Below are 15,678 nucleotides of genomic sequence, written 5' to 3' on the forward strand. Positions count from 1 at the left end.
ACAGTACAATGACTTATAAAATAGTCTTTTCAGCATGGAAATAGGGATGTTTTAGTCTTTCATATTTGAAATAATTTATTGGGCATCTGGTTTAAACCCTAACCTTTAAATATGTATTACTCTAGACATAGATTTATTATTTTCATTGATTTTATATATATATATATATATATATGTGTGTGTGTGTGTGTGTGTGTGTGTGTGTGTGTGTGTGTGTGTGTGTTTTATATTGACTATATTTCTAGTGTTGTGACATGACCAGTGTCACAAAGAGTGACATGACCTCTGAGCAAACACTGTACAAAGCAGAAAGGGACCATTGCTGTGCCAAACATGGACTTGTTTGTACTGGGGGCCATGGTGATGATGACCATGTGGTGCTGAGAGAGAGAGAGAGAGAGAGAGAGAGAGAGAGAGAGAGAGAGAGAGAGAGAGAGAGAGAGGAGAGGGAGAGAGAGAGAGTTTAGTGACCCAGACACAGGAGCACTGTTGAGGAGCTCCCTACTGTGTGTGTCTGTGTGAGAGATAATCCAGAAAATCAGCTTTGTAAGATGCCCAGGTGACTGTACTGTTGGTGCTTCTCTTTTGATTACCCCTTCTGCTCTTATGGTGTAGGAGTCTTCACTCTCCAATGTGAAGATACTCCAAGCTGTTCACTGGAGGGTTTGAGCCCAGGAGAGGGTTGTGTAACTGTCTGTGCATGTTATCTGTTATAATGTGTGAAAATGTTGTTGTAATGTTTTTCCACTCCGCAGGTGTCTGATAAAGGACTTTGAGACGCGTCCGTCTGTGACCCACCTCCTGGAACACCCCTTCATCAAGCAGGCCCATGGAAAAGAGATGCCGCTTGGTCAGCAGCTTTCTGCACTCATCCGAGAGCAACAAGACCTGGGCTGCAAAACCAAGACCAAGTAAGTGTGTCTGAGTCCTCAATTCCAAAAGAGCCCCCCCCGCCGTGGATTGATATCCTGAATCACTCTGTGACAAAATAACTGTTCTTATATTGTCCCTCTGTTATTGCTGAGGTATTTCTTGTTATTGGAGAGGCAGTGCTATGTGGGAACAGAATGAGTTGAATCAACCTATGAGATGTCTTTTCTCACCAGTGGGGGGCAGGGTTTCATTTCCTTACACTTGTGTGTCCCTCTTAAATCCACTGTAATATAGCAGATATGAAGTGGAGTCCAAGTAATGGAGAGTACTGTGTGTGATTAAGGAGAAGTTAGAGGAGTGAATCTAATTTGATAGGAGGGACAGTGCTGACTAACCTTAGATGAATAAAAGCCTTTTACACCAATGGATCTTGTAACAGTCTGATGAGGAGCATTTAGTACAAAGCACTCCTCATCTCCACCCATCTAGTTAAGCCAACTAGGGGCTAAACACACTCAGTCTAAGATTGATTTACTAGATGAAAATGGCAACTGTTCAACCATAAAGTCTGCATTCTCATGGGATAAAGATTTTTGCAATGAAACATTTCTACTGGACTAATTGCAGTGAAAGTAGGGCAAGACATGGATGTTGTCTGATGTATTTTATTGCTGTTGTTGTTGTCATACTCTTAAGAGTAGAATTGATAGTGTGTTTACGTTACAGTGCCCTGTCATCTTTCCTATTAACTGCTTAAGGCACACTTAGTCAGTGAATGTCTTTCCCTTGTCCCTTTCAAAGAGAGGGTTAAATGAACCCTTGGACGAGAGCCTGGCTGTTGAAGTTGTGCCAGATTTGTTCCATGCTCCAGACAGAGTTTATATGTGAGTGGAGGTAGAAATCAGAGGGTGGCTCATTGTATTGCATGGAATGCAATGAGACCATCCTCCAAATTCTACCTCCACCAGCCTCCCATGGTGTATGTGTGAGATGGTGCTTCTGTGTCCCTGTCCACAGTAAAGGGGGATAATGAGATTAGAGGCTTGTAGGAGAAGAACATGGGCTTTCCCAGTTTAGCCACAAGTCAAAGATCAGCACTGACCATAGACAGGAAATAGACAGAGGTTTAAAATAGTTAAGTAGACTGGTCTACAGTAGGGGCTATGCATTACAGAAGGAGAAGGTAAAAGCCTTTACTCTGTTTCAGAGAGAACAAAATGGTGAAGATTCCCTGCTACACAGTCCCTTTTACTGTGCTCCGTTGATGGTTTTGACATTACATAGGATTTGGAAATGGTGTTGGATTTATATGTGGAATAGAAATTCAAAGAAAGGGCAAATTATTCATGACTTGCAGGGCAGATTCATTATTATGTTATTCACTGTATATGATTGATTATTTATTGTTATGGAATATAGATACACTTTGTGAAAGAGAAATTGTTACCTTCTCTGTTAGTGTGTGAGGTTCAGGATAGGATATTTTTGCTACACAATTTTTGTGGTTGACTGTGATGATTTGGTAGCTTCTTATTTTTCCACAGTAATATTGACTATTCAGTCTCTCACACACAGACACAGACACAGACACAGACACACACACACACACACACACACACACACACACACACACACACACACACACACACACACACACACACACACACACACACACACACACACACACACACTGCAGGGTCCCTTTGGGATTTTGCATGATCCCAATGTGCCAGCTGGCTGTGTGCCGACCTTTGCCCGGTAGGCCCCATTGTAGAGTGATAGGTCAAACGCAGATGAAGTGCAATCACAGCCTGTGATAATGGGGAGGCCTCCCCAGGGAACACACCTACGGGCTACAAACAAGCCATGTAAATGGATGGGATTCATATCAGGACAGATGGATTATTATTGGTCATTTGTCTGCGTTCTTTTGTCATGATGATGCTTTGTAAGCCATTATTATGTTTTTTACTTCATATAGACACGAAAGAATCAATACTCGGAAAACCCTCATTATCGAGAGCTCTCCTGATGATGATCTGGTGAACCTTGAAGTTTTAGATGAGGTGAGATTTAATATGATAATGTCATTGTTCAGACTACGAGATGGAAAGCAATTATTGTAGGTTATATAGATGGTACATAAACAGAATTCTACTCGTTTGCAGGAGACGATCATTTCACACCTCCAGAAGAGGTATGATGAGCTCCAGATATACACATACGTCGGAGACATCCTCATTGCTCTCAACCCTTTTCAGAATCTAAGCATCTACTCTCCACAGGTTTGTTGATTTTAATGTTTTAAACTATAGGACTGCACAGTGCCACAGGAGGCCCGAATGTGAATGTGAAACAAAAGATTTGTTGGTAGTCGATATTGTGATATTCTAATAGTGTGTTCTCTAAACTTAGTTCTCTAAACTGTACCATGGGGCGAAGCAAGCAGACAACCCTCCACACATCTTTGCCACTGCTGATGCAGCATACCAGGGCATGGTGACCTTCTGCAAAGACCAGGTACTGTAGGGGAAATATCAGCATGAGTGTGGAAGGTGTCTGTGTCCTTTGCTTTTAAAGTCTATTGATGTCTTTGATGCATGTAGGTGACAGAGTCTGTGTTAACGTTTCCTTGTGCGTAGTGCATCATCATCAGCGGGGAGAGTGGAGCAGGGAAGACAGAGAGCGCCCACCTGATCGTTCAACATCTCACCTTTCTGGGGAAGGTACAGCATTGTTGCTCAGACCTTAAAATAAATGTTAAGTTCTGCATTCTGCCATACATGTTCTGTATACCCAACCATTTAAAATCACAGTCACTGATCCAAATGTAGATTTATTCATGCTTCCATCTCAGTGATGTAGATTATTGACTGGGTAAGGTTGAGTAGAGCTATGACGGTCATGGAATTTTGGGTAACGATTAATTGTCATTCCAATAACCGCTGTTAACCGTCATAACCATGTGGGTCTCTAAATGTATTTTCCCCCCTCATGCTAGCAAGCTACTAGCATAGAAAAGCTTACAACATTTGTGTTAGTATAATCCCTAATTGTTGCTACAGTAGCTAGCTTGCCAGCTAAAGCACTGTATCTGGTAGCCAGCAACAAGAATCACGTATTTTCCCACTCCGCTTTGAAGCCGAAGGGGCCGTTTTCAGGTACCCAAGCGTTGGACACGGCCCCTAAGGTAAACAATTGTTTAATAATCATTAAATTACACTACTGCTATTGCGTATAGTATATCTACTTAAAAATTAAGTTTGAAACTTTTTGGGGGTAAAATTAATCAATTAAAACGGTTATGACGGTCGTTTATTTTTTTCCCGGCCCTTGTCCTTAACCATGTAACCAACGGTTATACCGTGCCAGCCCTAAAGTTGATACACTGATAGATTGAGTCCTACACACTGATTGATCTGCTGTAACTCTAGGCCAACAATCGGACATTACGAGAGAAGATCCTCCAGGTGAATCCCTTGGTGGAGGCTTTTGGAAACGCATGTACGGCCATCAACGACAACTCTAGTCGTTTTGGGAAGTACCTGGAGATGAAGTTCACCCCCACCGGGGCTGTCATGGGGGCTAAGATCTCAGAGTACCTGCTAGAGAAGTCCAGAGTGATCAAGCAGGCCATGTAAGGGCTGAGAGATATGCCAGTGATGTTCATCATTCAGTATCTGTTGTCATTGGAATTTCACTGGTTAGATTCTAACATTCTTCTCTCTTGCTTTTAGGGGAGAGAAAAACTTCCACATATTCTACTACATCTATGCTGGTCTTTATCACCAAGAGAAGCTAAAAAACTATAGATTACCCGACAAGACACCTCCCAAGTTAGCATTTCATATTACTAGTCCTAATCTCGTAACTGCTGTGTGAATATAGTGAGTTGTTTCCATCAGTTTATTAATGCAGAAACCGGCACTGATCACTATATCTGTCCAGGTACATTGGCAATCAACATGGCAAAGTGATGCAAGACATTGTCTCCAGTAAACTGTACAAGGAGCAGTTTGATGCCATTCAGGACTGCTTCCGCATCATAGGTTTCACTGAGGAGGTACACCAGCTCTGTAAAAAAATGATAAAAGCAAATCTGAAAACATTTTATTTATTACATAGCTGACGCTTATTGCATTTCTTGCTCTCATTGTTGTCTACTTCTTAACAGGAAGTCAATTCCGTGTACAGAATTCTCTGCGCCATTTTGAATACAGGAAATATTAAATTCACTGCCATCACAACCCAACACCAGACCGATAAAAGTGAAGTGCCTAACCCTGAGGCCTTAGAGAATGGTAAGAACTGTGTTATACCCATATCAATATCAGCATTCCCAAAATACTTGGTGCTTAAAGTCCTGTAAAGTAATCAAAGTAAACACACCATGCTTCAGTACAGAATAGATAGTAAGAACTTCCTGAAAAGCATATTAATATATTAAACTATTGGCTCAATCTTATCATATGGATGAATGGTTGTCTTTCTTCCCTGCAGCTGTGTGACATTATATACCTGTTCCCTCAGCTGCAGCCCTTCTCAGCATCGGCCCTGAGGAGCTCCAGGAGGCCCTGACCTCCCACTGTGTGGTGACCCGGGGCGAGACCATCATCCGCACCAACACCGTGGACAAGGCCACCGATGTACGGGACGCCATGTCCAAGGCCCTGTACGGACGTCTCTTCAGCTGGATCGTCAACCGCATCAACGCCCTCCTGCAGCCTGACAAGCATATCTGGTGAGCGTGTAGCATTCATACTCACTCCTGGTCCCTCTGTCCTTGGCCGGTGCAGTGTGCTTCAGACTAGTGCACACACTTTCAAGTACACTATAGTTCTATAGTTCTATAGAGTCTATCAAGCTCAAGTGACCTTTACGCATGTCTGAGTAGAGAAGCAAACACAGGGAGTAGAATATTAATGGACAAGCACAAGACAAGAAAAGGGGAGCAAAAGAAGTTTTAATAAATTTTTGATATGGAGTTGCGTGCCGAGAAAATAATATTCAGATGATTAAAAAGACTTCAGAGAGACTGTAAAGGGTTGTTCATTGATCCAAAAGAATTCCCCCTCATAAATGCGAGCGTGCACTGTCATCGGACATGAAATCATCGGACTCTCACTCCAAGCTGTGCAAGGCCCAGAGTGCCTGTCTCCACTCCAATCATCTGTACTTTCTCTCTTATTGCCATTAATAACCTGTTAACCAGGGCTAAAGGTGACCTCTAAGGCATGCTGGAGAGCAGAAGGAGCTGGACAGATCCTGGAAGTGGGGACTCTCAGGCAGAGCCTCTTTGTGGATATGAAATGTAGAATCTGCGTTTAGCATAGACCTGAAGTCCAGAGCACAATAAGGTACAGACTGTTCTTGAGTTGAGTATGGATCTGTTTGTACAACCGTTGCACGTGATCGATTTATTTATGATCGATTGATGACTGATTGCATTCATCACTGTATTTTGACAGGATTTGTCAAAAAGCTGGCGATTATGATTTCCCCATAACAGAATATGCCATTCAGGCCAGATATTCTGTATTTGAGTTGAACTTGGTTTATCATTAAAGTTTTATTAGCTAATGTGGTTACTTGGGATTTGTTCACACAGTTACACACACAAATAAGTTTGCCTGTCCCCTTTTCCCCCTTTTGAAGTGCTGCCGAAAGTGGCATGAATGTTGGGATCCTTGACATCTTTGGATTCGAGAACTTCAAGAAGAACTCCTTTGAGCAACTGTGCATCAACATTGCTAACGAACAGATTCAGTTCTACTTCAACCAGCACATATTTGCCCTTGAACAGGTGAGCATTTAGAATGGTTGGCTCATGTTTGAAATAGATACTCCTCCTACTTAATTACTGTAAGAGTCCATTAAACATGAGAGATTGATTTAGATAGGATTAGCTGTTACTGTCCTCTTATTGCACAGAATACACAGGATATATTTAAAATTGTTGTTGAGCATCATTATGCATTATAAACATGTCAGTATGCTGCGCCTTGCTCATCAATCACAGAACATGAGGTGAGATGCTGTAATTTGGTGTTATCTTGCTCAGAGCTTCACTATGACATTAAAGTCTCTTTTTTTTTTTTGCTGGCTCACAGGAAATTATTCTCTTAATTGATTTAATGAAGTTGTTTACCCTGGAGTGTGGGAGCTCTTCATTTTCATTGATGTTGTTGTGTAGACATTAATCAAAAAAACGTTTTTTTTTGCTGTAATGTCCTTTTGTCTTAATGTTTGCTCTCCAGCAATCCCTCTAGAAGGAATTATAGGATGCGGCAGCATTTTTTAAGTGATCATTTTTTATCAGCCTAATGAATAGAAAATAACAGACTTATTAGAGTGGTGATGTCTCCCCACACATAGGGCCTGGGGTTTATTCTGGTCAGGTGACATGATCAGGGAAACATCCTGGCCCTACTTCTGTTTTGTTTTTGTCCTTCAGCTACATCAAAGAGAATTTGCATATCAAGGCCTGACTATAGAAGGCAACTTTCGGGCATGATTTCTCTTGTAACATAGATAAAGAAGTATTAGCTTCCTTCAATGTAGGGCCAGTGCTTAGTGAGAAAGGGATTTTTATAATGTGAGGATGGCTTCTATCCACTGGTACACAGAAGCTGATTATACCAAGTTAATGATTTAAACATGAGGACGGTTTAGATCCATTGGTTCCACTTTATTAGTAAAATATATATTTAAAGGAACTTTTTGATCTGAATAAGCAGATGCAATAATATGATATGACTCTGGGTTATTTGCAAATTGAAATGAATTATGAATTAGTAAGTGCCTCTATTTGTTATTTCAGAGCTGTCCCATATAATGCATTCAGCGACGGACTTTATTATAAAGTTCAGTCAGAGAAAAAACTAAATCAGTGCTGCTACAGCACTGTGGTGCTGTTGATTAAGAACTTGCTTTTTCCCACCCAAACATGCACTAATCATACAGTATTTACCCCAGATTGTTTAATTGGGTTATTTAGTGAAATCATTAGCTGCAGATTGTTCTACATTCTGTGGTTGTAATTAGATGGAGTACCAGAGTGAGGGGGTGGATGCTAGCCTGGTGGAGTATGAGGACAACCGGCCCATCCTGGACATGTTCCTCCAGAAGCCCATGGGCCTGCTCTCTCTGCTGGACGAGGAGAGCCGCTTCCCACAGGCCACTGACCAAACCTTAGTGGGTAAGAGATGCCTACACATGATAGATAGATGGATAGATAGATAGATAGATAGATAGATAGATAGATAGATAGATAGATAGATAGATAGATAGAAAGATAGGTACTTTATTGATTCCCGAGGGGATATTAAGGCGTTACAGCAGCTCACATCACAAACAACAACAACAAAGTAGACTCCATCAAGTTCCCACTGTTAGCGATGAAGTGGGAAGAACAGCCGTTGAGTCTTCTGTTAATGTGACTCTCATATACAGTGTGTGGATTGATGGCAAAATCTTTTAATTTAATCAATTTTAAATTGAGTCTATAACACAACAAAATGTGGAAAAAATGAAGGGTTCTGAATACTTTCTGAAGGCACTGTATTTTCTCTGTTCTTCCTCTCTTTAGATAAATTTGAGGACAATCTGCGCTACAAGTACTTCTGGAGACCAAAACGCGTCGAGCTTTGCTTTGGAATTCAGCATTATGCTGGAAAGGTATGAATCTTTGTCCTGTATTTGTCCGAACATACTGTGAAGGCCTTCACAAAATTGAGTTACTTACACATTTACTAACAGTGATTATCACTGTGCTGTGTCCTGCAGGTCTTGTACAATGTGAATGGGTTCCTAGAAAAGAACAGAGACACTCTCCCTGCAGACATTGTCGTGGTCCTGAGAACCTCAGAGAACAAACTTTTGCAGCAACTGTTTTCTAGTCCATTGACAAAAACAGGTAGGTTCTTAAACTTACAATCTAAAAATGCCTGGTCTGCGTTTGGGTTGCTTCATTTTAGAAGTAAATAGTGTTATTCCAGCACTGCCCTACAGTATTCCACACAATGCATAGGATCTTAGAACCTATTTATATTCAAATAATTGTTATCATTGATTCTCTTCACACTGTGAGAGAAACTTCCTGGGAGCTAAGTGTATTGTTGTCTGATAGTGGTGCTAGTGTTCTTGGGGTTTCCATAAATGTTCTGGTAAGGAGAGTTTTTTGTTTTTTTTAAAAGACGCGTCTCTCCGAAGACGTCCTCGTCTTCCTCCACTCCAAGCCTTTGTGCGCTTGCCTTGTGTGGATAAATCTCCAGTCTCCATTATCTCCTGAGAGGCTCAGCTCTCTCTCCGCGGAGGGCTCTGTTTTTATTTTCACTAAGCTGTCCCTCTTGGTTTCCTGCTGCTCACTGCTATCTCCAGATTGTGGGTGCAGCGGGATATTTTTGTGATAAGGTTTCTAAATACCCAGGGGATGAAGAAACGGTATTTAGAGATCACAAAAGCAACTCTTCCTCCGTCTTTTCTTCTGTGCAGTAAATGAAGGTGGTAATATCCTCGTCATTAGCTATGGTCACTTTACTGAGCTAGCTCGCTAATAGATGTGTTCAATTATGAGATGCCAACTTCATACTTCTCTTCAGTTAAGCCATATTATGTGCTTTGCTTCCCTTTTAGCCACCTGTAAATGACTGCTTTCAGTTACGTGGGATTAAGTGCTGCTCCAATTCACAATATTGTACTGTAGGTACAGTAGGCCTACCCTGGATTAGCCTCCATTAGAAATACTCATTCTGTATCTGTAGGCTTTTATGTGAGTACTGAGATAGGTGAGCTATTGAAAAAGGTAATTCAGTGCCATGATAAAGCAGGGGAGAGTGCACTGATAAAGGAGATGTGAACCACCATTCGTGGCTACTGTCATGATGCCAATTAGGCCTAAAAGCCACTCTCATTTGGTGCAGTTTGCACAGTCTCTGCATCCACAGCACAAACACAAAGGCACACACTTGCAGCAATGCCATTGTTGTCTAGTGTACTGTGTGTATAAAGCTGATGTTTGACTGTGGTAAAAAAATTATTTTGCTCTGAAGTTGTGATTTATCCACCAGTATTATTAGTTTCTAATGACTGTTATAGAGTATTTACTGTTTATTTGCTGTGTATTATACATCATCTCTCCTTCTTTTGCTCTCTCATTCTCATTCTTCTTCTCCATTTTGGAGTACATACAGTCAGTTAGGTCCGGAATTATTTGGACAGTGACACAATTTTCATAATTTTGGCTCTGTACGCCACCACAATGGATTTGAAATTAAACAATCAAAATGCAATTGAAGTGCAGACTTTCAGCTTTAAATCAAGGGGTTGAACAAAAATATTGTATGCAATGTTTAGGAATTGCAACCATTTTTATACACAGTCCCCTATTTTCAGGGGCTCAAATGTAATTGGACAAATTAACATAATCATAAATAAAATGTTCATTTTTTAAATACTTTGTTGAGAATCTTTTGCAGGCAATGACTGCCTGAAGTCTGGAACCCATGGACTCAAATGCTGGGTTTCCTCCTTTGTGATGCTTTGCCAGGCCTTTGTTCGTGCCTCTTTCTTTTTGTCTTCAGCAAGTGAAGTGATGCATGCTCGATCAGGTTGAGATCAGGTGATTGACTCAGCCATTGCAATATTCCACTTCTTTGCCTTAAATAACTCCTGGGTTGCTTTCACAGTATTGTCATTGTGTAGTATTGTATTTATCATTATCATTATCATTGTCCATCTGTACTGTGAATTGCCGTCCAATCAACTTTGCTGAATTTGTCTAAATCTGAGCAGACAGTATATCCCTAAACACTTCAGAATTCATCTGGCTGCTTCTGTCTTCTGTCTCCTGTCTCATTATCAATAAACACTAGTGACCCAGTGCCATTGGAAGCCATGCATGCCCATGCCATCACACTGCCTCCACCGTGTTTTATAGATGATGTGGTATGCTTCGGACCATGAGCAGTTCTAAGCCTTCTCCATACTTTTTTTTCCCATCATGCTGGTACAGGTTGATCTTAGTTTCATCTGTCCAAAGAATGCTGTTCCAGAACTGGGCTGGCTTTTTTAGATGTTTTTTGGCAGTCTAATCTGGCCTTTCTATTCTTATGAATTATGAGGCTTATGAATGGTTTGCACCTTGTGGTGAACCCTCTGTATTTGCTCTCGTGAAGTCTTCTCTTTATGGTAGACTTGGATAATGATATGCCTACCTCCTGGAGAGTGTTCTTCACTTGGCTAGATGTTGTGAAGAGGTTTTTCTTTACCATGTGAAGGATCCTACGATCATCCACCACTGTTGTCTTCCGTGGACATTCAGCCCTTTTTGTGTTGCCGAGTTCACCAGTGCGTTCTTTTCAGAATGTACCAAACTGTTGATTTGGCTACTCCTAATGTTGCCGCTATCTCTCTGATAGATTTTTGTTTATTTGCAGCGTAAGGATGGCCTGTTTCACTTGCATTGAGAGCTCCTTTGACCGCATATTGTGCGTTCACAGCAACAGCTTCCAAATGCAAATGTCACACTTGGAATCAACTCAAACCTTTTACCTTTGATAAATTGATAAAGAAACAACAAAGGAATAGCCCACACCTGTCCATGAAACTGCTTTTGAGTCAATTGTCCAATTACTTTTGGTTCCTTGAAAAAGAGGGGGCTACATATTAAAGAGCTGTAATTCCTAAACCCTTCCTCCAATTTGGATGTGAATACCCTCAAATTAAAGCTGAGAGTATGCACTATAAGCCCATATTCATATATAACTGTAACTTGAATATGTTTTGGTAAACAGATAAAATAACAAAAATTGTGTCAGAGTCCAAATATATATGGACCTAACTGTGTGTGTATATATATATATATGCCATGTAGCTGACGCTTTTATACAAAGCAACTTACATTGCGGTGAGTGCATACATTTCAGTATATATGGTCTCAGCTGGAATCAAACCTACAACTAAGCGTTGTTAGCGCCATGCTCTACCAACTGAGCCACAGAGGACCACGTAGAGACAACATATGGGCAAGAACTCATGCTTTTGTCTATATTAGAAAACAACATTATTATTATTGTTATAGAGTATTTACTGTTTATTTACTGTGTATTTATTGTACGTCATCTCTCCTTCTTTTGCTCTCGTTCTCATTCTTCTTCTCCCTTTTGGAGTATGTCCACAGGGTTCCCCGACTCGACCTTCAGAATTCTTCTGATTTAGAGGCCCCGTTTTCTCATGACAGTTCATGAAACTGTAGATAATCACATCAGATAAAGGCTGAGACAATCTACTTCTGCTTATCAAGTGGGAAAAGCTTGAGTTTCCTTTTAAGTGAAAAATAGCGTAGGAAAATTATAATTCTTTTCTTCAGGGTAAAATCTGAGGCACTTTAATTTGCATTTGAGTTCATATTATATATTCGTTGTTATCTGTGAAATTACTGCTATCTGTGTGATCAGATGAAAATCTATCTAACCCGGGTGGTTTTATTCAACTGCGTTGTGACGACCAACTGGATGGTGCTTATTGTGACCACTAGGTGTCAGTCTTGTAGATCCTCATCATGTTAACATTGGCATTGGAGATGAAAGGACACTGGTGTGTCTGACCGGGACAAGGCACTGCACACACTGGGATGAAATTCAGACACTTCTGTCTGTGTTATTAAGTGTTGATATGAAATTACACCCCCAGAGGCAAGTTAACCAAAGCCTATAAGCATCTCTGTTACAGCACTTCAAATTGTGTTTCAGTTTCAAAATGGTTTAAGATAGTGTTGTAGTTGAACCTCTCACATTCCAATAGTTGGAATTCAAATGTTGAATATCAATTAAGTAAGATGTCATTGCTGCAACACACACACACACACACACACACACACACACACACACCACACACACACACCACACACACACACACACACACACACACACACACACACACACACACACACACACACACACACACACAGTGTCTTTAGAGTGGTTGAGAACTCTGAAAGCCCCAGAAAGTGAAAAGCTTTCCCACCATGAATAGCAGGGCCACTTGAGCCTTGTAGAATCTCATGGTGTAGGTCCTTGAGGCTGGGCCATGTGCTGGTGTTTTGTCAGAGGAAATGGGATGTATTTGCATGGACAAATTCCTCCAAGCCAGGGTCTTTTCCCAGATCAGTCAGATCACAGTGTTTGAATTGGCTGAGCTCTGCAAAGGCCCAATGGGGCCTGGCCTGCCTGCGGTCAGGGTATCTGTATGGATGGATCCTTCTCAAGGTTGGCCCCGGTACTGTAAGCAGAGCATCTGCACATAAACATGGCACCTTATGTCAACCCTTCCTCCGCTGGAGTACACTGCAGGGGTCCTCATACATAAAGTATACAGTATGTGTATGAATTACATAGACTTTTCTATCTTGATATGCATTATGCATTTCTTCTATTCGTACATGTAAACCATGTTGTGTGTCAAGTAAAAACCAGTAAATACATGGTTGCTACTGGAATAATTCATGCTCATTTTGAATTATTAGGTACCTACTGATGAAAACATGCCAAGTAAAGGAGTGGGCTGAGGGTTTGGAATATTTATGTGTTGTAACTTAAACACTTGCATAGTAACATACTGTACACACTTTAGAATGGCTAACTTGCAGATTTTTATTGCATGGTAAAACAAGTCTCTTGTGTAACAAGGGGCAGGGAAACTCAAACACTACTAACATACTGTATATGTGTTTATTAGTCAATTGCAGTCAAATGTTTTTCATTGACAACTTCATCTTACCACACAGAAAATATTTTGTACAGTATGCTTGATGGAAAGTACATACAAATACATTGTAATCTAATCTTTAGATTACATTCAGTGTAGTCTGTGTGTGGTACAGTACAGTGCATTAACTCCTAATACCTCTCATTTTCTGCACTTTCGTATGTTTGAAATAAAAGGCTCTACATACAAATTGAAAGCTACACATTGGTTCAACATTTTCTTCAACACACTACGACGTGCCTCTCTCCAGTTTCTGAGTTTTCTGCAGCGATGAAATGACTTTCACCCAGCATTATGACACATTCTGCTCTTTGTTCTCCCCTAGTAGAATGTCTTTCATCCCAGTGGGCACATTCCTCCCACTGTAGTTTCACCAAGATGCCCATGTAGAGATCAACACACTTGTCTATGCAGCAGAGACACTTACTAAGTAATACTTTTGTCCTGCAATTTATTTATTTTTCTTCTTCTTCTTCTAATCGTAGTAGTGGGGAACATTTGGAGTCAGCACTCAGATTCTGAGGCCCCCCTACTTCAATAGCAAGGAGCAGGCCCACACATAAGTCACATGCTAGAACATCCTTTTGATAAATGCAACACTTATGTTGTGTCACTAAAAGCCAATTACACCATGCTTTTTCTGATTGATCTGCTCTGACAGTGGTGGATGGCATTTAAATCAACAGCCTCTGGAGTCGTCTCTGGGCATAAACGGCAGTGGTTATTGAGGGGGGAGGGGGGGTGGCGGGGGTTATGGGTGCCATAATCTCATTTGCTTGGGTGCTGAGTTGAGTTTCTCGATCACATGTATTCAAAAAGAGAGCGGGAGAGAAGGGGAGATATCCAGCGAGCCCCTGCAGACTCAGCTTGCGAAGGCTGCTCCCTCTTACAACTATGATTGTGCCCCGTGTCGACAGCACGATCCACAGCTTCTGAAGTACAAGGCGCGCACTGGCACTCATAAAAGCATGTAGGGAGGTGTCATATTGAACGCAGGATTGCTTTTTAATCCCGGGCACATTGACTATTCTTGTCAATAGAAACCCAATACAACTGCCAGCTTGAGCTTTTTTTTTTCTATAGGATTCTTGCTGGGCTTAATTTTCAAAGTGAACGCACAGATGCCAGGGAAGGCTTTTTCTCTTTTCTCTCTGTCTCTTTCCTCTCTCTCTCTCTCTCTCTCTCTCTCTCTCTCTCTCTCTCTCTTCCTCTATGTGTGTCTGTGCTGGCAGCCGATGCCAAGAGCAACACTCGTGAAGCAGAAAGGATCAGTGGGCTCCTCCACCACCGCCTGCTCCCTGTGACAGGATGACCTGATGGGAAATGTAACCCTTCATGTCCTCTCTTCTCACACCAACCTTCCTGCTTCTTGTCTTTAATGTCGTAGTGAATCAAGATACAACATGTTTTACACAGTTGGAATGATGACTCTTAACATTGGGAATAGGCATGGCATAGTTTTTTTGTGAGAAGATATTATCTATCAATAGTAAAAATTAACTGACATAATCAGAGAGGTGAATTACCTAAGCAATAGATATTACTGTAGCAATAATATCAATTATGTAATGCATCAATATTCATTTAACTAAATGGCAAATCTAAATGATAGTAAATCATGGCATTCATGGCATTCCTATCTAAATCATGGCATTCACCTGAAGGATAGCTACTGTATGCCAGACACGGACATCACAGGTCAGGTGTTACCATGCCTCAACACTGGAAACACAGGAAATCTTTGAGCAGAGTGAATGTTAACCATTGCACTAATCATCTAGTCAGAAGGGGAGATGAAATCCCATGGAGTATGAATTAAATAAGACCCACGGCGGAATACATGTAGAAAGCAGTGAGTGAGTGTCCGTTTGCGAGGCTTAGGTACAACTGTCATCGCTTCCCTCATCACCGTAGCAGCCCCTTCATCTCCCCTTGATGGTGTCATGGAAGTGAGAGGCGTGAAAGCGCAGTGACACTCCACGGGCCCGTTCCACACGCCGCCGCTAATTCATCATGACAAATGTGCTCAGATGATCGGGC

At 41.3% G+C, this 15,678-nt stretch overlaps 1 protein-coding gene across 1 annotated transcript; it reads left to right on the top strand.

The window, feature by feature from the left end:
- Positions 1-333: 333 nt before the first annotated feature.
- On the top strand, positions 334-14,612 carry LOC310813251 (myosin-IIIb-like; the record flags this gene model as incomplete). Its single annotated transcript, XM_083682114.1, has 16 exons — positions 334-377; positions 756-911; positions 2,855-2,939; positions 3,042-3,158; positions 3,289-3,393; positions 3,516-3,599; positions 4,308-4,510; positions 4,611-4,709; positions 4,822-4,936; positions 5,048-5,174; positions 5,404-5,614; positions 6,529-6,676; positions 7,918-8,071; positions 8,462-8,550; positions 8,659-8,788; positions 14,458-14,612. 16 exons carry the CDS (start codon positions 334-336, stop codon positions 14,610-14,612), a joined length of 2,022 nt encoding a protein of 673 aa, XP_083538240.1.
- Between the last annotated feature and the right edge of the window lie 1,066 nt (positions 14,613-15,678).

This window comes from Argentina silus, assembly GCF_951799395.1.
Source record: "Argentina silus genome assembly, chromosome: 12".
NCBI classification, from domain to species: Eukaryota; Metazoa; Chordata; class Actinopteri; order Argentiniformes; family Argentinidae; genus Argentina; species Argentina silus.